Raw genomic sequence first — 25871 nt, forward strand, 5'->3', positions numbered from 1 at the left:
TTGTACTCTTGAACGACATCATTGGTTTTAGCATGCCATGTACTAGAAAGCAGGAAAAAAAATCCAAGTGCGGTGAAATTGCAAAAAAAAGTGCAATCCCACACTTGTTTTTTGTTTGGCTTTTTTGCTAGGTTCACTAAATGCAAAAACCGATCTAATATTATGATTCTCCAGGTCATTACGAGTTCATAGACACCAAACATGACTAGGTTATTTGTTATCTAAGTAGGAAAAAAAAAATTCCCAACTTTGCTGAAAAAAAAGGCGCCATTTTCCAATACCCGTAGCGTCTCCATTTTTCGTGATATGGGGTCGGATGAGGGCTTATTTTTTGCGTCCCAAGCTGATGTTTTTATTGATACCACTTTTGTGCTGATACGTTCTTTTGATCGCCCGTTATTGCATTTTAATGCAATGTCGCAGCGACCCAAAAAAAGTAATTCTGGTGTTTCAAATTTTTTCCTCGCTACGCCGTTTAGCGATCAGGTTAATGTTTTGTTTTTTTTATTATTGATCGGCCGATTCTGAACGCGGTGATGCCAAATATGTGTAGGTTCGATTTTTTATTTTTTTTTTTAATTGTTTTATTTTGAATGGGGCGAAAGGGGGGGGCGATTTAAACTTTTATGTTTTTCTTTTTAAATTTTTTTCACATTGTTTTTTACTTTTTTTTTTTTTACTTTTGCCATGCTTCAATAGCCTCCATGGGAGACTAGAAGCTGGCACAACTGGATCGGCTCTGCTGCATAGCAGCGATCATCAGATCGCTGCTATGCAGCAGAAATGCAGGTGTGCTATGAGCGCTGACCACAGGGTAGCGCTCACAGCTAGCGGGGATCAGTAACCATAGAGGTCTCAAGGACCTCTATGGTTACAATGCAGAAGCATCGCTGATCCCCGATCATGTGGCGGGGTCGGCGATGCGCGCATTTCTGGCCACGCGGCCGGAAGCGGTAGTTAAATGCCGCTGTCTGCGTTTGCCAGTGGCATTTAACTAGGTAATAGCTGCGGGTGAATCACGATTTCACCCGCCACTATTGTGGGCACATGTCAGCTGTTCAAAACAGCTGACATGTCCCGGCTTTGATGCGGGCTCACCGCCGGAGCCTGCATCAAAGCGGGGCTTCTGACCTCGGACGTACTATCCCTTGCGAGGTCAGAAAAGGGTTAAGAATGTTGAATACCAGTGCTGTTTTAAATTTAGAGTTCATGTGTCATGATGTGACGGTCTCCAGTAAGGAAGAGGGGCCTCAAACTGTCCCTAGAGCTGGGACCTTAACTATCCCTGTCCTGGGTGTACTCTTAAAGGTAGAGAGTCCCAAGTCTCCGCCCTTACTATGCTCCTGTAAAACAACTAATCTGTCCCATGCACTACCGCATGAGGCATGAGACAGAAATTAAAGGTGAAAAAGACACAAAGACAAGACAGGGATAACCGAAAACCTCTACAATGCAAAAACACTAACCAACAATAGAGAGGAAGATAGGGACAGGGAGAAATAAACTGAATGGGAAAAGGGATCTGGAGATAAACACCCACAACAGCAAAGTACAGAACATCACAACTCCAAACTTCAACAACTTAGCTTTAGCGCACAACATAGGAAGATGATTCTATTCAGCACTGCATCTCCTAAGCGCAAGAAAGCAGAGCTTTCATTGGCAGAACAAAGAGGGTCTGGCCTTGTTTTATAAGAAGAGTTAACAACCAGATCAGAAGCAGCTGAAATGGAGCTGCATGTTTCTGACCAGCATAGAAAGGGTCTTTAACCTCTTCAGTAGCAAAGGCAACCAAATTCATTTAATTTGGGATCCAAATACACAGATTAAATGGAATAATACACAGTAATCTTCTACCCCCACATCTCTCAGGTTGGCAGGACACACTCGTGGCACATGCCTGTCACATTCCAAGAGACAACTTTGAACTTAATATTAGCCATTTGGACCTGTGAAAAAGATTGAGACCCTCATACAATTGTCACACCATGGGGAAAGCAAGTGAAGAATAGCATTCTATGTAGAAAAAAACAGGGACATACTATCTCTGAGCACCAAACCAAGTTATAATTTAACCTACTGTTTCCAAAAAGAACCATAGTCCAGCAGGAATTGACCTAAAGCAACTGCTTAGATGTTCAAGTAAATAATTTTGTTTCAGCCAATTAATGAGATCTTCCAGCCCTTCAAAGAAATGAGAGCAATTGTCCTTAGCAAATTTCAGTTTAGCTGGTTATAGCATGGTATAATTGAGTTGTTTGGACCACAGCTTTATTTTGGCCTGTGTGAATTTTCGTAGCCTTCTCTGCACTTCCAAGGAGAAGCTGATAAACACTTGGACTTCTTGGCCTTCAACTTTCTTTGAGAAGTTTTTTGCTTTTATTCAGTTCCAGAGTCTGAATAACTCCGCTCTCAGTAGTTTAGCAAATTGGCCACACAAAAAAACGTGGAGGACCACCGGTTTGTGTAGTCAGAAGAGAATCCTATGCTCCCCGAAAAGAGGGGAGGAAGGATCAGCCCCATAAGTATTCCTGAATAGAACTTCAGAACACAAATTGCATTTGACATCTTCTGGGGCCCCAATCAGTTTGAAGTTAGATCTACTCAGGCGGTTTGCTAGATCCTTCATCAGATTTTTTGAGAAACAGAAGCAGTTTTTAAACACTAAATTCTCGCTCTGAGTAGTGTAACTAGATTCTTGAGATCAAAGACCCAGTTCTCCACATTTTACATCCCCCTCTCTTAGGTTCTGGACATCTGCATGCAGAAGACCAAAATCCACTTGTAGAAAATTAATTTTGTGTGTACGGAGCAGCATTCAGTTATGGCTTTGAGGTCGTTCAGTAAAGTAAGGTTTTGCTCGTGCAATTTCCTCCACCTTGCTGTTGCTGTTTTATTCTGCTTTGCAAGAGGCATGACGCGCAGAAGTAGACAGAACTAGGTATGGTATAATGTGCATAAGTGACATCTTACCTCCCTCATTATCTCATCTTATCCGGCTCATCATCTTCCCATTTAGGTCTTTACAATGTTGGATCCTCTCAGTGAAGATCTTCAGTAGAAGATAATTTTCCTGCTTTACCTATCAAGGATGGATAGGGACATGAACAAGATGGCAGAGAGGATATTACACCTCACCCTAAAGATACTCTTCCGGCTTACTGGAGAGGTGAGACATTCTGATGACATCCATTGCATTATTTTTATCTATGGGAATAACAGATGGAGAGAACTGGAAAGGTGAGGACTCTGGAAATGTATGTAGTGAGATTTATTAATGTCTCTCCATAACCAGGATTACACAGTAGTGAAGAAGACCTCTAGTGAGCGCTGTCAGGACCCTGTGTCTGAGGGATGGGGAAGACCCCTGAGCCCAATCACGGGGCCTCCACCTCACTATCTGATGCATGAGGACATCAATGATCAGAAGATCCTAGAACTCACCTACAAGATGATTGAGCTGCTGACTGGCGAGGTGACACTGCTGTTACATTATACAGTAACGCTATGAAGGGATTGGGGTGATGACGTGTCATTTTTTGTGTCAGGTTCATATAAGGTGTCTGGATGTCGCTGTTTATTTCTCCATGGAGGAGTGGGAGTATTTAGAAGGACACAAAGATGTGTACAAGGATGTCATGATGGAGTTTCGCCAACCCCTCACATCATCAGGTAATAGACCGGACTAAATAGACACGGTCTATAATTATCTGTATGTAAAGAATTAATTCAGTTCCTGTATGTGTTTCCTCCAGATCTATCCAGTAAGAGGACAACACCAGAGAGATGTCCCCGTCCTCTTCTTCCACAGGACTGTAAACAAGAAGATCCCAATGTTCCTCAGGATGATCAGGTAGATGTGTAGACTGCTGTGAAGTGCTTGTGCTCAGTCTTGTTTTATTCACCAGTGTTATGTGGCTTTTGCAATATTTGTTTCAGGGTGAAGATCTGACCCATATTAATACTACAGAGACATATGTGAGGGGTGATGAGCGGTGTAAAGAGGAGATTCCTACAGATAACCGCCCTGGTGAGTAGTAACCACTAAATGCAGAGAAGTCACAGATTTTTCTCATTCGCTTTGTGGTACTTTTCTATTGTATATTTTCTCTCTTTCAGCCAAATAGCACAGGTCTGCAAAAAAAATTTTTTCAAGAGGTGTTTTGGTTATTCCACGTAATCTTTGTTTTTAAGTGCGCTGAATCCAAAAATGACCTCCGTTTTGTCATAGGACATCACGTTTTCTGACAATTTAAGTAACTGTGTTAAATAAGACAATACATCAAAATAAATGAAAATAGACTCATAAAATTAATTTTTTATTACAAATGTTTTATGAAAATCATTTTTTAACTGCAATGAGCTCACTAACACACACTAAAATCGATTCTTCTTCCCTGTAAGGCTTCTCTTGGTACATTTACGCTTGTGAGTAGCATCTGGAATGTCTCTCTGAAGCGTCCAACAGTAGTCTGCCATCATTGTAATGCTCCATCTTCCCTGGTATCTTCTTTCCAACTCTTTAAAGGGAACCTGTCACCTGAATTTGGCGGGACTGGTTTTCGGTCATAAGGGCGGAGTTTTCGGTGTTGGATTCACCCTTTCCTTACCCGCTGGCTGCATGCTGGCCGCAATATTGGATTGAAGTTCATTCTCTCCTCCGTAGTACACGTCTGTGCAAGGCAATCTTGCCTTGCGCATGCGCAGTATGCTTTGCCCAACTGCGGGCAAAGCCGAAAAGTATTAGTGCGCATGCGCCGGCGCACTATGTGCCGGAAGTATTTCGCTGTGTTCCGGGACATAGTGCGCTGTGTGCTCAGTGCTCACCATGTACAACACTGGACTCCCCATGAAATCTCCCCAAGATTGCTGCTGCCCCCACACAATCACACAATGCTCATTGTGTCACACAATGCTCATTGCCCGGAGTCGACCATGAAAGGCAAGGATACCCAAAAATAAGGCGGTATCGTATGGGTACGGCAAGAAGGGGACAAGCCGGATATCGGTAGAAAACACATTATCATTTATTGTCTAAATTTTATGAATCATGTCTCATTTTTATATGGAAATTGAATTTGTAAGTAAATTATTGCTTCATTTTATATACAGTATTTTGTGACTTAACCACTTACCTCTATAAGGGTCAAGGGTGACCTCCTGTTTGTATGTACCTGATGAAGGGGACAGACCGTCCTTTTTCATTGAGAATTGAGACCATTTATATTGTAGCAGTTGAAAAATAATGTCTGAATGTATTTTATAACTCCCATGGTCCCAAATAAGAAGACATAAATATTCTGAGTCTGACGTCTAGATGTTTGAAGATGAAGAGCTCTACCTCATTACAGCTTTATACTGGCATCAGAGTTCTAGTAATTGTATACTTTGTGATATGTGTTTTACCCAGATTTTTCTTTCTATCTTAGGTCAGGAAAATTGTAGAAACCTATCAAGGATGGATACGGACAGGGTCAAGACGACGGAGTGGATATTGCACCTCACCATAGAGATCCTCTTCTGGCTTACTGGAGAGGTGAGAGATTCTGATGATGTCACATTACATCATTATTATCTATGGGAATAACAGATGGACAGAACTGGAGAGGTGAGGACTCTGGAAGTGTCTGTAGTGAGATTTATTAATGTGTCTCTCCATAACCAGGATTACACAGTAGTGAAGAAGACCTCTAGTGACCGCTGTCAGCTCCCTGTGTGTGAGGGATGGGGAAGACCCCTGAGCCCAATCACGGGGCCTCCACCTCACCCCCAGATACATGAGGACATCAATGACCAGAAGATCCTAGAACTCACTTACAAGATGATTGAGCTGCTGACTGAAGAGGTGACAATGCTGGGAATGTTGGGACATTATTTCCAAACTCTATGAAAGGATTGGGGGATGATGGTATCATTGTATGTGTCAGGTTCTTATAAGATGGCAGGATGTCGCTGTGTATTTCTCCATGGAGGAGTGGGAGTATTTAGAAGGACACAAAGATCTGTACAAGGACGTCATGATGGAAGTTCCCCAGCCCCTCACATCACCAGGTAATAGACAGGACTAAATACACACGGTCTATAATTATCTGTATGTAATGAATTAACTAAGTCCCTGTATGTGTTTCCTTCAGCTCAATCCAGTAAGGGAACAACACCAGAGAGATGTCCCCGTCCTCTCATTCCACAGGATTGTAAACAAGAAGATTCCAATGTTCTTCAGGATCATCAGGTAGCTGGAGAGAAGGTGTCATGAGATCTCCCCTATGATGTGTAGATGGCTGTGAAGGTCTTGTGTTCAGTCTTGTTTTATCCACCAGTATTATATGTTTTATTCTTGTGTAATGAGATTGGTGGAGATGGCGGAATTGGAGCTGATCATAGATGTGATTTCCAGGTCACCACCTGACAGCACCATGGAGGACGTCCTTCTTATACACAGTGGGACAGGAAACACGAGAGTTTAAAAGGACCCTCCCCCTTCCACCCTTCAGTGTGTTTTTCCTGTCCCACTGTGGATAGGAACGACGAGAGATCGTGGTCCCTACAGAGCGTGCGGATCGGGGGGGCTCAGCCTCTTCCTTCCCATGGCCGAAACTCTGTATCGCCGACACCCAATTTATTGGGTCCCTCAGCGACGCCGGTGTAGCGCTGCTCCTGGCTAAAAGGTCGCTTCCCCCTGGGGGGGGCTCTCGACCTCGGATGGCTACCCCAAGCGTACCTGCGGGATCTCTGCAGGGGGTCCCTTGGCAGACAGTCCGGAGGAGGGGCAGGTACGGCAGAGCGCTCCGGACTCCATGTGTTCAGGCCGGAAGGAGTCGGCGGTAAGCGTGCGTTGGACTTCCGGTTTACCGCTGCCGCGTCACTTCCGGGTTGCGGCGGCAGCAGGGGGGCGGCTTTCCTCATCGCTCCTGTAGGAGCGCCGGGACACAAGCAAAGGATAAAAGGTAAGTGAGATAGCGCTAGGCACCGCAGCTATAATGGATCCAGGCTCCATACCAGCGGTCAGCATAGAGGCTACAGGGAAGCAGGATTCCCTTGCACATGTAAGTCCTCATTTAAAGGTGCACTCCGTACAGTCCTATTAAAGGTACTAGTGGTGGTCCCTTTATATATTCCAGGGGCGTCCTTCATCTGGGGATAAGAAGACTGGTAAAACCAGGAGATGCCCTATATGTGCCTCAAAACTTAATGCTTTATGTCAGAAGCCTCTGTGCGAGCCCTGCACCGCCCGCATTGTAGGAGAGGAACAGGCCTCTCTAATAACAAGCATGAGAGCGATGGTTAGAGAAGAAGTGCAGGCTTCTATATCTAACCTATCTACCACCCAGCAGTTCCAGCCTGAGGTCCAAGATCTTCCCAGGTCTAGGAAGAGACAGAGAGAGTCAGATTCATCTTCTGACAACATTCAATCAGAATCTGACATAGAGGAAGAGGAAGAAGTGTGTAGAGATGCCCCTCAGAAGGGGAAAAAGTATATTTTTTCTTCCAATGATATTGACGAACTACTGGGAGCGGTCAGACAGAATATGCAGGTGGAGGAACCTTCGACCTCTCTTTCCGTGCAGGACGAGATGTTCGGGGGACTTCGGTCACAAACTTCAAAAGTCTTTCCAGTTAATGCACACATTCGCTCAATGATTTTGGAAGAGTGGGAGGAGGCAGAGAAGAGGATATCAATACCGAGAGACTTTAGGCTCCGTCTTCCCTTTGACCATGAAGAGGTCAAAGACTGGGAAGATGTACCAAAGATTGACATCCCACTAGCGAAAGTGTCTAAGAGAACTGCCATACCATTTGAGGACTCCTCAAACTTAAAGGAGCCCATGGACAGAAAGGCAGATGGCCTCCTTAAAAAAGCTTGGGAAAGTTCGGCCGCGGTGATCCGCACAAATATTGCGGCGACATCCGTGGCGAGAGCTATGCATCTGTGGGTTGATGATTTAAAGGATCAATTGTCAGCCAAAACTTCTAGGGAGTCTATCATTAGTGCTATTCCCTTACTTAAACTAGCCACAGGGTTTCTAGCAGATGCTACGGCAGAATCGGTCAGGTTCTCAGCCAGGGGGCAATCGCTATCTAATGCGGCCCGTAGGGCTATTTGGTTAAAAAGCTGGTCGGAGGATGTTCCCTCTAAGAACAAACTATGTTCCATTCCCTTTTCGGGTGGCCGGGTCTTTGGCCCTGTATTGGATGATATTCTGGAAAAAGCTTCTGATGAAAAGAAGGGGTTTCCAGAAGAGGAAAAGAAAAAATTCCAGCCCTTTCGTAGACCCTATTACAGTCAGAGATCAGACTATAGGGGTAAAGGTAAACAAGGGAGATGGAGTTACCAGAAAGGGGGGGATAATAGGAACCGAAATAGAGATCCAGGTCCCTCAAATCCTAGAGCTGAGTTCCGGAGAAAGTGACGCCACCAGAATAGGGGGTCGATAGGTTGAACTACCTGGGGGAATGGGAAAAAATTACCTCAAATCCGTGGGTCCTTCAGGTTATATCTCGGGGCTACAGGATAGAGTTCGTATCTCGTCCCCCAGAAAGATTTTTCATCTCCAACGCCCGTCTCTCTTTAGTCTCTCCAATGTGGTCAGACATTCAGAATCTCCTCCGGATGGAGGCAATAACTCCCGTACCTCCTCACCAAAGGGGAACAGGTCACTACTCGGGTCTTTTCTCTATTATAAAACCATCAGGAGAATCCCGAACTATCATAAACCTCAAGCCACTAAACAAATGGCTATCGTACAAAAGATTCAAGATGGAGTCAATTCGCTCCACAATTCCCCTATTAGGGAAGGACGTGGTAATGTGCACTTTGGATCTAAAAAGTGCATACTATCACGTTCCAATTTCTTTGCAACATCAAAAATTCCTAAGATTTGCGATAGAGAAAGGCGGTTCAGTCTTACACTATCAGTTCCGTTGCCTTCCGTTTGGTCTAGCATCAGCTCCAAGAGTTTTTACAAAACTCATAATAGAGATCGTATCTTTTTTTAAGGAAACAAGATATCATTATAATACCATATCTAGACGATTTCCTGTTAGTGGCAGACTCAGTATCCCAACTCAACATCGATTCTCAGTTAGTGATCTCCACACTGCAGAAACTAGGTTGGGTAGTAAACTGGGAGAAATCACACTTAACCCCAAAATCAAGACGTCAGTTTCTGGGGATAATTCTAGACTCAGACATCAGGAAGTCTTTTCTTCCGGACAGAAGGCGGTCAGATTTGGTGAAGAAGGTTCGACAGTTTGCAAGAACTCGGGTGACAATACGAGATGCAATGAAGATCCTAGGCCTGATGACAGCCTGTATCCCATGTGTCAGCTGGAGCCAATTCCATTCTCATCAATTGCAGAGAGCGGTTCTAACAACATGGGACAGAAGACAGTCTTCATTGGACAGACAGTTTGTCCTATCCTATCGAGTCAGGGAGTCCCTGCGATGGTGGACGGTGTCAGAGAACCTTCAGGTGGGGGTCCCATGGATCCAGACCCCAGCAGTCACGGTAACCACGGACGCAAGTCAACAAGGTTGGGGCGGCCAGGTACTCGGAAGATATTACCAAGGACAGTGGAATTCGGAAGAGAGCAACAATTCCTCAAACCACAGAGAGCTACAGGCGGTTTGGAAGGTTCTGTGTGCAGCCCGGTCCCTGTTAAGAAACAAACATCTGAAGATCTTATCGGACAACACGACGGCGGTAGCTTTTCTTCGCCATCAAGGGGGCCCGAGACATCCGAAATTGCAACGTCTGGCGGATCAGATCTTCGAATGGGCAGAAAGTTCGGTGCTTTCAATTTCAGCAGTCCACTTAGAAGGCTCAAAGAACCAGGTTGCAGATTTTCTAAGCAGAGAAAAACTATCACCCATAGAGTGGGAATTGAACAGCGGAATTTTCGATACCCTGTGTCAGCGCTGGGAAACCCCGTCCGTGGATCTTTTTGCGACCAGAAGAAATGCAAAAATAAAGACCTTCTCCCTAAATCCCCAGGAAAATCCAGCAGCGGTGGATGCCCTTTCTCAGTCGTGGAGCTCGGGTCTGCTATATGCCTTTGCCCCTCTCGCATTAGTACCAAGAGTACTCAGGAAAATTTGCGAGGACAGAGCTCGAGTGATCCTGGTGGTCCCCTTCTGGGCCGGAAGGAGCTGGTTTCCTCTTCTGAAGAAGCTGGCAGTGGACAGTCCTTACCATCTTCCAGTCAGGGGGGACTTGCTTTCTCAGGGTCCGATCCTCCATCAGAACCCAGGAAAGTTGCGGTTAACAGCTTGGATCCTGAGCGGCAGATCCTAAGGGCAAAAGGCCTTTCAGAAGGAGTAATTTCGATTCTACAAGCAAGTAGGAAACCGGTGACTTCAGCAATATACCTCAGAACATGGAGGAAATTCTGCAGTTTTTGTGGAGACACAACAATCGATGTTGATCACCCTAACATACCCAAGATTCTTGATTTCCTACAGCAGGGATTTAGGATCGGGCTCAAACCAAGTACCCTGAGGGTTCAAATTGCAGCCCTCAGTGTATTTTATGACTCTTCCCTTGCCGCCCACCCTTGGATCGCTCGTTTTTCTAGAGCAGTCTCGAGGCTGAAGCCTCCAATCAGAAAGTCTGTGCCCCCATGGGACCTAAATTTAGTCCTTAACGTTCTATGCAAAGAGCCCTTTGATATAAATAAGGATATAAATATCGCTAATCTGTCCCTAAAAGCAGTGTTTTTAGTAGCCATTACATCAGCCAAAAGATTGGGGGAGCTTCAGGCCCTTTCCATCAAAAACCCTTATCTACAAATATTTGATGATAGGTTGGTTTTGAGGCTTGACCCAGGATTTCTCCCCAAGGTAGCCTTTGTATCAAATATTAACCAAGAGGTCGTTCTTCCGTCTTTTTGCCAATCTCCTAAAAATCAAAAAGAAGCCTTTTTCCATAACTTAGATGTTAGGGAGACGGTGCTGAAATACTTGGACATGACTAGGGCCTGGAGACAGGATAGTAATCTCTTTGTCCTGTATGGGGGTCCTAATAAGGGAAAGAAGGCATCAAAATCCACTATTGCCAGGTGGATTAGATCCACTATTACCACGGCCTATCAGTTACAGGGAAAAGATCCTCCAGATAGCCTTAAAGCTCATTCATCCAGGGCTATGGCCACGTCTTGGGCCGAAAAAGGTGGGGCCTCAGTAGATCAGATTTGTAATGCAGCATCCTGGTCTAACATTAGCACTTTTTCAAAACACTACAAATTAGACGTAGTTTCTTCTCAGCTAGCTTTTGGCAGGAAAGTGCTTCAAGCGGTAGTCCCACCCTAGAACTAGGAAGTTTCCTTTGGTACTTCTCCATGGTGCTGTCAGGTGGTGACCTGGAAAACGGTAATTAATCTTACCGATAATTGTATTTCCAGGAATCCATCCTGACAGCACGGATAGTTCCCTCCCTAATGTAAACATGTATCATACTTATGTGAAGTAACATTGATGTTGATCTTGTTATGTTCAAAATAAATTTTTCTGTTTGCATCCATCCAGATGTGTTACTTTGGAAAACCACTGAAGGGTGGAAGGGGGAGGGTCCTTTTAAACTCTCGTGTTTCCTGTCCCACTGTGTATAAGAAGGACGTCCTCCATGGTGCTGTCAGGATGGATTCCTGGAAATACAATTATCGGTAAGATTAATTACCGTTTTCTCCACCTGTCTGTGACTATTGCAATATTATTTCAGGGTGAAGATCTGACTCGTATTAATACTACAGAGGCATATGTGAAGGATGATGACTGGTGTAAAAAGGAGATTCCTACACATGACTATCCAGGTAAGCAGTATCCACTAAATGCTGAGAGGTCACAGATTCTTCTAATTCACTTTGCGGTCTGTCGATTCTTTTTTTTTATTGTATATTTTCTCTCCTTCAGCCAAAATAGATATAACAAACATATGGATGAATTTGTAATTCTGTTATAGGTGGTAACACAAATAAAATATACATATAAAATACAGATGGAATATGGACATAACATTTTTCTACATAAATGAGGCTTATTTCTACACCATCTGCCCATTATTTTCCTGTCACGCAACGTGTAGGAAAGGCTAAAGGTACCTTCACCCTGAACAACTTAACAACGATATCGCTAGCGATCCGTGACGTTGCAGCGTCCTGGCTAGCGATATCGTTGTGTTTGACACGCAGCAGCGATCTGGATCCTGCTGTGACATCGTTGGTCGGAGCAGAATGGCCAGAACTTTATTTCGTCACTGGATCTCCCGCAGACATCGCTGAATCGGCGTGTGTGACGCCGATTCAGCGATGTCTTCACTGGTAACCAGGGTAAACATCGGGTTACTAAGCGCAGGGTCGCGCTTAGTAACCCAATGTTTACCCTGGTTACCAGTGTAAATGTAAAAAAAAAAAACACTGCATACTTACATTCCGGTGTCTGTCGCATCCCCCGGCGTTCTGCTTCCCTGAACTGACTGTGAGTGCCGGCCGGCCGTAAAGCACAGCGGTGACGTCACCGCTCTGCTTTACGGCTGGCGCTTACACATTGCAGGGAAGCAGAACGCCGGGGGACGCGACAGACACCGGAATGTATGTATGTAGTGTTTGGTTTTTTCTCTTCGCCACGACAGCACCCACTTGAGAGAGGGGATCCGCCCCTAGGAACAGGAAACCCCTATGGAGAGAATAAAAGGGGCGGTCCCCCTCGCTCCCACAGTTGGTTTCCTGTTCCTACGGGAGACACCTGGAGAGAAGAGGATACCCAGCCTGGATGCCGCTTGCGCATTTTACCTGTACAGGGACGGCAAGGGCTCCAGAGCTGGAAGCCGCGTCGGGGGTCCTATGACAGCTTTCCCCCTCTGCTGGCAGGTACCGTGAGGCCAGGATCGGGGAGTCGCCTGGCTCACGGAGTTTCATCCAGCACGCCTGCAGGGTCCGGATCGCTGGGGTAAGAACCTGTGTCGCCATCTTCGGGTGGCGCACAGGCAGCGTATGGCCCAGTGTTTGTCCCCCGGAAGTATTGTTACAACTTCCAGGGTGAGGCTGAAGGAGGACTGCGCCTGCGCGCTGGATAGGATGCAGGCGCGCACAGCAGAGCCGCAACCCGGATGTAGTGGTCACTTCCGGGTGCGACAGGAAGAAGATGGCGGCCCCCATTACAAGAGGACGCCGGCGCTGATTCCCGGCGTCCATCATGGCATCTCCCCAGGACACAGCGTTGCCTTCAGTTGAGGTCACCGCTGTTACTCCTGGAAGCCGGACAAGCAGCAGCCGCAGATCTTCCTCCAAGAGCACCAGAGAAAAGAGATCGGACCGGTCGGTTCTTCCATCTGTGCCTCCGTCTCCTCCTCGTCAGCCGGTATTATGATGACAGCTTCAGGGGTGAGTGTTTGTCTACCCTATTTTAAGCTGATTACACTCCCCTCTTTTATCTAATTCCCTAGGCTAAAAGAACAGGGAAATCCAAACATAAGCAATGTGCCTTATGCTCTCAGCCGCTCCCGGATATCCATTTAAAAAAGCTGTGCCAGTCATGCATCGAATCCACCTTACGTGAGGAGTCGTCAGTAAGGTCGGAAGATATACGTAGCATGATAAGAGAGGAATTACGAGCCTTTCGAAGCTCGGAGAAAGTTCCTGAAAGTAGGAAGAAATATAGCTCTCCTACATCTGAACAATCCTCTGAGGTTGAGGATAAGGATTCGGACGGGTCTCAAGAGGTTATATCCTCGGAGAGTGAGCAGGATTCATGCTTCCCTACTGATAGCATTGACAATTTAGTCAAATCAGTACGTAACACCATGGGTATGGAAGATACTAAAACCCTTAAAACGCCACAGGATGTGATGTTTGCGGGCCTGTCCGAAAGAAAAAGACCTTCTTTTCCTGTTATTCCAGCGATAAAGGAATTAGTCAGAAAGGAGTGGGAAAGCCAGGGGCAAAAAGGGTTGCCGTCTTCCTCAAAACGTCGCTATCCCTTTAATGACGAGGATTTTTGCAGATGGTCGAAAGCCCCAAAAGTAGATGCGGCAGTGGCGTCCACTAGAAGATCTTTACTGCCTGTTGAAGATACAGGATCTTTGCAAGACCCGCTTGACTGGAAAGCTGATTCCCTTTTAAAAAGAGCTTGGGAATCCTGTACAGGAGCTTTCAGACCGGCTATTTCGGCCACATGCACGGCTAGGTCCATGCTGGTCTGGTTGAATGATCTTGAAGAAGGCTTGAAAGGTGGTCTTTCCCGCAATAAACTAATGTCCTCTATTCCGTTAATTAGAGGGGCTACTGCCTTTTTGGCCGATTCTTCAGCTGATTCCATCCGATTAGCAGCCAAATCGGCAGGGCTGACCAATGCGGCTCGCCGCGCCTTGTGGTTAAAAGGATGGAAAGGGGATCCACAAACGAAATCTAAGTTATGTGGTCTGCCATGCCAGGGTGAGTACCTATTTGGTACTCAGTTGGATGACATTATTACCAAAGCGGGTGAGAGGAAGAAAGGGTTCCCCAATAACACTTATCTTCCATCTTATAGGAGAGCATTCCGAAAGCCCATGTTCAACAGAAGACGGGACTATAAAAACCAGAACCGTTGGGATAATAAGGACTTTAAGCAAAAAGGAGCCTTCTTCGGAAAACACCCTTTCAAACCTGAGGATAAACCCCGCTAGGACAGATCTACCTGTTGGTGGTAGGTTGTCCTTCTTCTCTACACAATGGCTGGCAATAACTTCAAATCCATGGGCAACTAGCCTTATGACTACGGGCCTAAAATTAAAATTTCTCCAAGTCCCCCCGGACTCATTTTTTCTGACTTCCTTGGGGTCACCATCACAACAACAGGCCTTGGAACAGGAAATAATAACTCTCCTGTCCAAAGAAGTATTGGTGGAAGTCCCCTTTCATCAAAGAGGAAGGGGATTTTATTCCCCTTTATTTTTGATTTCGAAACCAGACGGATCATATAGAACAATAATTAACCTTAAGAGACTAAACATCTTCTTAGAGAACCAAACTTTTAAAATGGAATCCATTCGGTCAACTATTAAGCTTCTGTTTCCCCATTGCTTCATGGCAGTTCTTGACCTTAAAGATGCATATTATCATCTTCCAATCTTCAGTGAGCATCAACAATACCTACGGGTGGCAGTTATGATCAAAGGTCAGGTTCGCCATTATCAATACACAGCAATGCCCTTTGGACTATCAATAGCCCCCAGAGTTTTCACAAAACTAATGTCAGAGGTAATGTCATATTTGAGGTTAAAAGACACCCTCATATTACCATATTTAGATGACCTATTGATAGGGAATTCCCGACTTTCTCAATGTCATCAACGTATATCCGATTCAATTTCGTCCCTACAGGGGTTGGGGTGGTTAGTAAATTGGGAAAAATCTAGATTGTCCCCTACAACTAATCAAAAATTTTTAGGAATTATTCTAGACTCTACAAATCAGATGTGCTTCCTTCCCGAGTCAAAACAAATAGCAATCATAAACAAAGTACAATCGGTGATTAACAACCCCCTAATTTCCATAAGAGAAGGTATGTCCCTTCTTGGTTCTTTCACATCTTGTATTCCAGCTGTTCCGTGGGCCCAATTCCATAGCAGGAAATTACAGTATACGATACTTCGTGAGGAAGAAAGACTGCTGGGCCGATTAGATAGTCGTATTTCCTTACCATCAGATGTGGTACAATCTCTCACTTGGTGGTTAGATCCGGATCATTTTACCAGTGGGGTTCCCTGGGTGGTTAAAACTTTAAAAACTATCTTCACTGATGCCAGTCCTAGTGGTTGGGGAGCACACTTAGGAGATCAAATAGTGCAAGGTCTGTGGTCTCTTAGAGAATCGGATGATTCTTCTAATAAAAAAGAACTGAAGGCTATCTATCATGCCTTGTCTAAATTTCTTCCGCAGCTACACGGAACGCATACAAGGATCCTTTCAGACAACATGACAGCAGTAGCATACATAAACCACCAAGGAGGAACAAGATCAGAAGCACTCATGTCTATAGCCGACAACATTCTAGCCATAGCAGGGGAGCACCTTCTGTCCCTATCAGCGCTACATGTGAGAGGAATCGACAATTCGAGAGCAGATTTCCTCAGTCGCCACACTCTCCACCAAGAGAATGGGTTCTAAGTCATCGTATCTTTTGCATGATAGTAAAAAAATGGGGCACTCCCGAGATAGATCTCTTTGCGACAAAACAAAACAGGCAAGTCAAAAAGTTTGCATCTTTGTTCCGATCCGACAATCCAGATATCTTCAACGCCCTACAAGTACCATGGGTATTCAAGAAGGCATATGCCTTTCCCCCGCTGATACTACTTCCGACAGTGATCAGGAAGATAAGGGAGGACAGAGCAAACGTGATCTTAATCGCTCCGTTCTGGCCCAAGAGGCCATGGTTTTCCTGGCTGAGAGCCATGTCAATTTCAGACCCATGGATCATTCCGGAGGATCGGGATCTTCTTTTCCAGGGCCCCTTCAACCACCCTCATGTGAAGGGTCTACGGTTAACAGCCTGGAATTTGAGAGGCAGCTGCTAAAGATGAGAGGGTTCTCAAACAAAGTAATTGACACTCTGCTATTAAGTAGAAAAAAATCCACTACCTCCATCTACGCAAGAGTGTGGAGAAAATTTCTAAACCTCTACCCAACGGCCCTGTCAAACGAAATTCATATTCCTATGATTCTAGAATTTCTTCAAAAAGGGCGCGATTTAGGTCTGGCGGTCAGTACCTTAAAAGTACACATTTCTGCGCTGGGGGCTTTATATGGTCACGATATCGCAGGTAATAAGTGGGTAGCCAGGTTTGTTGCAGCATGCCAGAGGTCAGAGACAGTTCACATTCCCCATGTACCACCTTGGGATGTTAATTTAGTTCTGGAAGCTCTTACAGACCACCCTTTTGAGCCACTACATTCAGCTCACATAAAACATGTCTCCCTCAAGACAGCTCTTCTCGTCGCCTTAGTATCAGCGAGAAGAGTAAGTGACATACAGGCACTATCGATATATCCTCCCTTCATGTCAATCTTCCCAGATAGAGTTGTCCTAAAAACAGACCCTTCATACTTACCCAAAGTATGTACTAAATTTCACAGATCGCATGAAATTTTTCTTCCCTCCTTCTATGATAACCCTACAAGTCAGGAAGAACAAAAATACCACACATTAGATGTGAGGAGAGCCATATTAGCCTATTTGGATAGGACTAGTGCCTGGAGGAAGAGCAGGGCTCTCTTTGTTTCCTTCCAGGGTCATAGGAAAGGAGCTGGAATCACGAAGGGTACTTTATCTCGGTGGATTCGAGACGCAATATTTCTGGCCTATTTATCCAAAGGGGAGAATCCGCCTGAGACCGTAAGAGCACATTCCACCCGGGCGATTGCATCATCCTGGGCTGAACGAGCGGAGGTTCCGATAGAGCTGATATGTAAGGCCGCAACCTGGTCTTCGCCTACTACCTTCTATAATCACTATAGATTAGACTTGTCTTCCTCATCTGACTTGTCCTTCGGTAGATCAGTCCTTAACACGGTGATCCCTCCCAAATGACTATCTCTGAAAGTCTCTCAAGTGGGTGCTGTCGTGGCGAAGAGAAAACACCAGATTACGTACCGGTAATGCTCTTTTATAGAGCCACGACAGCACCCCTTCACTTCCCACCCTTATAGGTTTTTTATTTAGGAGCACGGTTAAGGGTGTTTGGTTCTTGTAGTTAGCCATACTTAAGTTAACTAATTATAAACGATGATATTGAATGAACTACTAAAATCTGGTGGGCGGTTCCTCGCAATCTCTGTAAACCCAACTGTGGGAGCGAGGGGGACCGCCCCTTTTATTCTCTCCATAGGGGTTTCCTGTTCCTAGGGGCGGATCCCCTCTCTCAAGTGGGTGCTGTCGTGGCTCTATAAAAGAGCATTACCGGTACGTAATCCGGTGTTTTTTACATTTACACTGGTAACCAGGGTAAACATCGGGTTACTAAGCGCGGCCCTGCACTTAGTAACCTGATGTTTTCCCTGGTTACCTGGGGTCTTCGGCATCGTTGGTCGCTGGAGAGCTGTCTGTGTGACAGCTCTCCAGCGACCACACAGCGACGCTGCAGCGATCGGCATCGTTGTCTAGATCGCTGCAGCGTCGCTAAATGTGACGGTACCTTAAGTGCAACACGAAGTGATAAGGTAAAGGGAACCAAACACTCAGGAAAGGGAGAGTGGAGACCCCTAGACAGATCTAACGTCACCCTGTCTGCCCTATCATAGGTTCCACACCTATCGCCAAGCAGGATACCTAATTCCTACCGGACACTGGCGATAAGCCGTGCATCGGAAAGGACAGGATGAGCGCTAGTCAATCCCCACTGCCTCTAAAGACAGCTAGGGTACACAAAACAAGGGAACACTTGAGTATACTCAGAGAGAAACACCAACGTCCTCCACACTCCAAAGAAGACGCTAGCCGACTGCTGCAACTCCAAGCCTCAAGGAAGTGCAAATAGAAAATATCACCAGTAAGTCCCAACAGTAAGTTGGGAGTTATAAACGCCCAGATCCAGGTGTGGCCACTGGGTCCTAGCTTAAGAAGGGCCAGGCAGAAGTCTGTAAAGCAAACTGCTGAGACCTTCTGCAAACAGATGCAGTGCAACGGTCTGCAGCCTCTGACACATCCGTGACAGTATTAGACTCATACATAGTTTCTGTTGGATAAAAAAAAAACATAAAATTATACAACTGCAAGAAAAATGTTGGTAAATGAATGGCTCAGATAACCATTTTCTTTGGCTTCTGGCCTTTAAATTCTGACGCATTTGAAAATTTTTTGAGTTTCTCCGATACGCATGAGGGAGCATTCCGCCCTATTACTGGGTAGGAAGCCTAAAGCAAAATGAAGAGATGCCTCCCACTTTTTCCTTCATTGATTTTCCTATCTTTTGCACGAAGAAGATTGGCGCATGTGGTTTGGACAATAGTGAATCATGGAAAACCCTTGGAAATATTCTGAAGCAGCACCTAGTAGAGACTTCACTGAGTTATTGGCCCACTTTGATTCTGGGGTATTAACCTTAAATTGGAGCAGTTTAGATATCCTGAATGCAGTACCCGATGACTGCTGTATGGTGTTTGATGTGCTGCCTTAAGTTTGGTTCTTATTTGGCCTACTGACTCTGTCTCATGGTATGACCTGGAGTAGCTTTTTTGCCTCATGATTTGACTTGGTTTAGCCTTTGGCATTATGATTTGGCTGGATTCAGTCTTTTTGCATCATGACTTGATTTAAGTCTTTAATGTTTTGGCTTTGCTTTGTTTAACCTGTTTCATTGTCGTTTTGGTTAGCCTTCGGCTTCTTGGATTGAGTTATCATTTAGCCTGATGGCATGATGGGTTTCTGTCTCTTGACTTTGAGTGGCCTACTGCCTCATGGCTCTGTGTGTCTTACTGCCTCGTGGCTTTGCGTGGCCTGCAGTTTTTTAATGTGCTTCTGGACTGCTGCCTCATAATATTACTGCCCATTGTCTCACGACATGGTTGTGACATGTTTATTTCTGTATATATTAAGATTTCATTATCATTTGGCTTCCATCCCAGCACGGTGAAGGTTGAATTAGGCTAGGTTCACGTTGCGTTAGGGCAATCCATTAAGCGCATAGCGCTAACGCAATGTTTCTAGAGGGTCGGCGTTCACCCTCCTCGCTAGCGCAGATCCCTGATCTGCGCTAGCGAGGAACGGGCCTCGGACGCACCTCGGATGCTGCAAGCAGCGTCCGAGGTCTGTCACAAAAGAACGGCACATCGCTAGCGCATACTGAAAATGGCATGCGCTAGCGATGCGCTTCAGCTAAAAATAACATTGCTGTCAATGGGTGTGCTAACAAACCCGTTGCACGGCTTTAATTGCGACATTTTCGCAATGCAACGCAGTCTGTTAGCGTTAACCCGTTAACGCAATGTGAACCTAGCCTTCTAGATTACTTTTTAAGTCTGTTGTGGCTCTATCAGACATTATGAGAAGTAATTATCCCCCTCTACTCCTCTTTGGTCATGCCTCATCTGGAATAATGTGTCCAGTTCTGCACTTAAGCAAGTTCAGAGAAGAGCTACCAGAATGGTGATCGGCCTGCAAACATTGTCCTATGAGGAACTGTTAGGGTACCGTCACACTATGCGATTTACCTACGATCACGACCAGCGATATGACCTGGCCGTGATCGTAGGTAAATCGTAGTGTGGTCGCTGGGGAGCTGTCACACAGACAGCTCTCCAGCGACCAACGATGCCGAGGTCCCTGGGTAACCAGGGTAAACATCGGTTTACCCTGGTTACAAGCGTAAAACTAAAAAACAAACAAACAGCACATACTTACATTCTGGTGTCCGTCACGTCCCTTGCCGTCTGCTTCCCGCACTGTGACTGCCGGCCGTAAAGTGAAAGTGAAAGCACATCACCGCTGTGCTCTGCTTTCACTTTACGGCCGGCAGTCAGAGTGCGGGAAGCAGACGGCAAGGGACCTGACGGACACCAGAATGTAAGTATGTGCTGTTTGTTTTTTTTTAGTTTTACGCTTGTAACCAGGGTAAACATCGGGTTACTAAGCGCTGCCCTGCGCTTAGTTACCCGATGTTTACCCTGGTTACAAGCGAACGCATCGCTGGATCGCATCGCTAGATCGCTAGATCGGTGTCACACACACCGATCTAGCGATGACAGCGGGAGATCCAGCGATGAAAGAAAGTTCCATACGATCTGCTACGACGTACGATTCTCAGCAGGATCCCTGATCGCTGCTGCGTGTCAGACACGGCGATATCGTAACGATATCGCTGGAACGTCACGAATCGTACCGTCGTAGCGATCGAAATGGTATAGTGTGACGGTACCCTTAGAGGATTTGGGAATGTTTATCTTGCAAAAGAGAGGACAGAGGAGACTTAATAGCTGTGTACAAATATCTCAAGAGCTGTCAAATTGTAGAGGGATCATCTTTATTCTCATTTGTACATAGAGAGATTAGAATCAATGGAATGTAACTGAATGGGAAGAGACACAGACTAAATTTAACCCCTTCATGACCGGAGCTTTTTCGGTTTTGCGTTTTTGTTTTTCGCTCCCCTTCTTTCCAGAGCCTTAACTTTTTTATTTTTCTGTCAATATGGCCATGTGAGGGCTTATTTTTTGCGGGACGAGTTGTACTTTTGAACGACACCATTGGTTTTACCATGTAGTGTAACAGAAAACGGAAAAAAAAAATCCAAGTGCGATGAAACTGCAAAAAAAAGTGCAATCCCACACTTGTTTTTTGTTTGTCTTTTTTGCTAGGTTCAGTAAATGCTAAAACTGACCTGCCATTATGATTCTCCAGGTCATTACGAGTTCATAGACACCAAACAAGTCTAGGTTCTTTTTTATTTAGGTGTTGAAAAAAAAATTGCGCTATTTTCCGATAGCCGTTGCGTCTCCATTTTTCGTGATCTCAGGTTGGGAGAAAGCTTATTTTTTTGTGTGTCGAGATGATGTTTTTAATTATACAATTTTTGTGCAGATACGATCTTTTGATCACCCGTTATTACATTTTAATGCAATATCACGGCGACCAAACGAAATTCTGGCGTTTTGATTTTTTCTCTCACTATGCCGTTTTGCGATCAAGTTAATCCTTTTTTTTTTTATTGATCGGGCGATTTTGAATGCGGCAATACCAAATATGTCGATGTTTGATTTTATTTTTATTTTTTTTTTTTACTTTTGGCATGCTTCAATAGAAACTGCCACAACTTGAACGGCGCTGCTACATAGAGGCGATGCTCAGATCACCTCTATGTAGCTGAACTGCAGACTTGCTATGAGCGCTCACAGCAATTTGGTGTCAACAACAATAGAGGACCCAAGGAGACCTCTGATTGTCATGCCGACACACACCGGTGACCTGCAATCACTTGACGCAGGTCACCAGTGTGCGCATTTTCGGCCTGATGGCCGTAAGCGCTTGTTAAATGCCGCAGAGTTTGACAGCGGCATTTAACAGTTAATAGCTGCGGGCGGATCGCGATTCTGCCCATGGCTATTGAGGGCACATGTCAGATGTTCAAAACAGCTGGGGCCTCTTTCACACTTCTGTCATTTAGCTCCCTTTGAAATCAGTCGATTTTTGAGAAAACAGGATCCTGCAAATTTTTCTGCAGGATCCTGTTTTTTCCTCATAGACTTGTATTAGCGACGGATTGTGACGGATGGCCATCCGTTTCATCCGTCGTGCACTGAATACGTCGAATAATTGCTGTCCATCAGGCGGAGAAAATGTCCAGAGGAACGTTTTTTCTGCACATCGGAAAATCGTCGGGTCCTGCGCTGTCCATCGTTGGCTATAATGGAAGCCTATGGACACAGGATCCGTCGCTGACCGTCAAAAACTGGAATCCAGCGACGTATCCCGTTTTTCTATTCTGAGCATGCCTGAAAGGATTTTCTAGTCTCTCTCATTGAAATTCAGGCAGTGCCTAGTTCGACGCATCCGTCAGGACACAGGATGCGTTATATCCGTTTTTCACTATTTGTAAGACATCCGTCGATACGTCACAACGACGCATTCTGACAGGAGCCTAACGACGGAAGTGTGAAAGAAGCCTGACATGTCCCGGATTTGAGGTGGGCTCACCGCCAGAATCCACATTAAAGTGGGGGATACTGCCTTCGGTGTAATAGTTCGTCCGATGGCAGTAAGGGGTTAAAAAAATATTTCTCCTTCGCCTCACTGGGGGACAGAGGACTGTGGGTGTATGCTACACTAAGTAAACATAAAAAAAAAGTTTAGCTCCTCCTCCGACATATACACTCTGCCACTGGCCGAAGGCGAACCCAGTTTGGTGTAAAAAGCAGTAAGAGAAGAACAAGAAAAAAAAACAAATCAGCATTAATACAGAAACAACATGTCTAGAAACAAACCCACCGACAAATAGCGTCACATAATAAAAAATGAAACCAAAAATGAGCCATCTGGCTTACCCGGGAGTGAGCTGTGTCCCCCAATGAGCGTCTCGGAGAAAAGGATTTTACGGTGAGTAACACAAAAATCCCTATTTCTCCTTCGCCTCATTGGGGGACACAGGACTGTGGGACGTCCTAAAGCAGTCCCTGGGTGGGGAATTTACTCACCGGAATAACATACAGGCATCTGCCGTCAATAGGTGTGCTACCGTTGCCTGAAGAACCCTTCTACCCAGACTTGCATCCGCAGAAGCCTGAGTATGGATATTATAGTGTTTGGCAAAGGTATGCAAACTTGACCAGGTTGCTGTCTTGCAAACCTGTTCTGCCCAAGCCTAGTGCCGAAGCGCCCAGGAAGCCCCCACTGCCCAAGTGGAGTGTGCTCTGATCCCGGCCAGAACGACTATGCCCTTGTCGTGGTAGGCTTCCTGAATAGCCGATCGTATCCACCTGGCTATGGTCGATCTTGATTAAGCGAATCCCTTCCTGCGACCCTCAGGCAGTAGCATACACCCACAGTCCTGTGTCCCCCAATGAGCGTCTCGGAGAAAAGGATTTTACGGTGAATAACACAAAAATCCCTATTTTTGACAGTGAAGGTGATCAACGAGTGGAACAGGCTGCCACGAGAGGTGGTGATTTCTCCTTCACTGGAAGTCCTCAAACAGAGGCTGGACAGACATCTGTCTGAGATGTAACAGCCAACACAGCAGTGGCTAAAGAAGGGAGCCCAGACAGAGAAATATGTGAAAAATTATATATATCTTTATTAGTTACAATGTGGCAAACATATTTCCAAAAAGTAAAAAAAAAAACTTTAAAAAAATTAAAAACTATGTGTACGTATGTAGGACCAATATACAAAAAATAATAAATAAAAATATATTTTCTAGTTTTCAGGTCTATAAAATAACTTTATATTTATGTTTATTTTTATTATTATATATTTTTATTATATATTTTTTTCACTTTTTTCCTAATTTTTTTACACGTGTGTATATATATATATATATATATATATATATATATATATATATATATATATATATATATATATGTGGGTGTATAATTTCCACTATTATTATTTTTCACTTTTTTGTATGCAATACAGGGGCTATAGCATTATTGCCGATCAGGGGTTACTGCATATTTATATATTTTTATTTATTATTATTTTTTGTATATTGGTCCTACATAGTTTTTAATATTTTTAAAGTTTTTTTTTAAACTTTTTGGAAATATGTTTGCCACATTGTAACTAATAAAGATATATATATATATATATATATATATATATATATATATATATATATATATATATATATAATTTTTCACATATTTCTCTGTCTGGGCTCCCTTCTTTATCCACTGCTCTGTGTTGGCTGTTATATATTTGAAGTGGTCTCCACTTTTCTTTCTCTCAGCACCATAATTGATTTTTCATATTGGGGTGTATGTGTATATACAGGGCCGGCTCCAGGTTTTTGAGGGCCCTGGGCGAAAGAGTCTGTCGGTTCCACCTTTAACACATACCACAATTCATGATGCACAGATACAGCAGAGAAATATTGCACAGCCACGTAGTATATAGCACAGCCACATAACATATAACACAGCCACGTAGTACATTGCATTGCACAGCCCACGTAGCATAACACAGCCCATGTAGTATATAGCACAGCCACATAGCATCTAACACAGCCCACGTAGTATATAACACAGCCGATAGTAGTATATGTGCTCCGCCTCGGCGCCTCCGAGTCCTGGCTGGCTGAGAGTTGACTGTCACACACAGACACAGCACAGGGATGTAGTCCGGCTGCGGGGGCCCCCCAGGAGCGCATCAGTGTGTGTAATGTACCGTTACTACTGTAAATGGGCCCTCCCGTCTCGCCAGGGCCCTGGCACTTGCCCGGGTGCTGACGCCGGCCCTGTATGTGTGTATGTATGTATATATATATATATATATATGTGTGTATATATATATATATATATATATATATATATATATGTATATATATGTATGTGTATATATATATATATATGTATATGTATATGTATATATATATATATATATATATATATATATATATATATATATATATATATATATATACAGGTCCTTCTCAAAAAATTAGCATATAGTGTTAAATTTCATTATTTACCATAATGTAATGATTACAATTAAACTTTCATATATTATAGATTCATTATCCACCAACTGATATTTGTCAGGTCTTTTATTGTTTTAATACTGATGATTTTGGCATACAACTCCTGATAACCCAAAAAACCTGTCTCAATAAATTAGCATATTTCACCCATCCAATCAAATAAAAGTGTTTTTTAATAACAAACAAAAAAAACATCAAATAATAATGTTCAGTTATGCACTCAATACTTGGTCGGGAATCCTTTGGCAGAAATGATTGCTTCAATGCGGCGTGGCATGGAGGCAATCAGCCTGTGACACTGCTGAGATGTTATGGAGGCCCAGGATGCTTCAATAGCGGCCTTAAGCTCATCCAGAGTGTTGGGTCTTGCGTCTCTCAACTTTCTCTTCACAATATCCCACAGATTCTCTATGGGGTTCAGGTCAGGAGAGTTGGCAGGCCAATTGAGCACAGTAATACCATGGTCAGTAAACCATTTACCAGTGGTTTTGGCACTGTGAGCAGGTGCCAGGTCGTGCTGAAAAATGAAATCTTCATCTCCATAAAGCATTTCAGCCGATGGAAGCATGAAGTGCTCCAAAATCTCCTGATAGCTAGCTGCATTGACCCTGCCCTTGATGAAACACAGTGGACCAACACCAGCAGCTGACATGGCACCCCACACCATCACTGACTGTGGGTACTTGACACTGGACTTCAGGCATT

At 44.5% G+C, this 25871-nt stretch overlaps 1 protein-coding gene across 2 annotated transcripts in view; it reads left to right on the plus strand.

Moving 5' to 3' along the window:
* Nucleotides 1-25871, plus strand: part of LOC138663722 (zinc finger protein 25-like) — a 42801-nt gene that overhangs the window by 11427 nt on the left and 5503 nt on the right. The window contains exons 2-12 of one of the 2 annotated variants that reach the window (XM_069750038.1): nt 2747-2941; nt 3020-3169; nt 3296-3475; nt 3549-3672; nt 3756-3853; nt 3940-4030; nt 5430-5536; nt 5666-5845; nt 5928-6051; nt 6135-6232; nt 11718-11808. In XM_069750038.1, the coding sequence (XP_069606139.1) occupies nt 3092-3169; nt 3296-3475; nt 3549-3672; nt 3756-3853; nt 3940-4030; nt 5430-5536; nt 5666-5845; nt 5928-6051; nt 6135-6232; nt 11718-11808 (1171 nt within the window). In that variant the 5' untranslated portion in view covers nt 2747-2941; nt 3020-3091. The remainder of the gene's footprint in view (nt 1-2746; nt 2942-3019; nt 3170-3295; nt 3476-3548; nt 3673-3755; nt 3854-3939; nt 4031-5429; nt 5537-5665; nt 5846-5927; nt 6052-6134; nt 6233-11717; nt 11809-25871) is intronic. The other variant, XM_069750039.1, reaches the window with a different exon arrangement.

The sequence above is a fragment of the Ranitomeya imitator genome, chromosome 2 (genome assembly GCF_032444005.1).
Source record: "Ranitomeya imitator isolate aRanImi1 chromosome 2, aRanImi1.pri, whole genome shotgun sequence".
Taxonomy (NCBI): domain Eukaryota; kingdom Metazoa; phylum Chordata; class Amphibia; order Anura; family Dendrobatidae; genus Ranitomeya; species Ranitomeya imitator.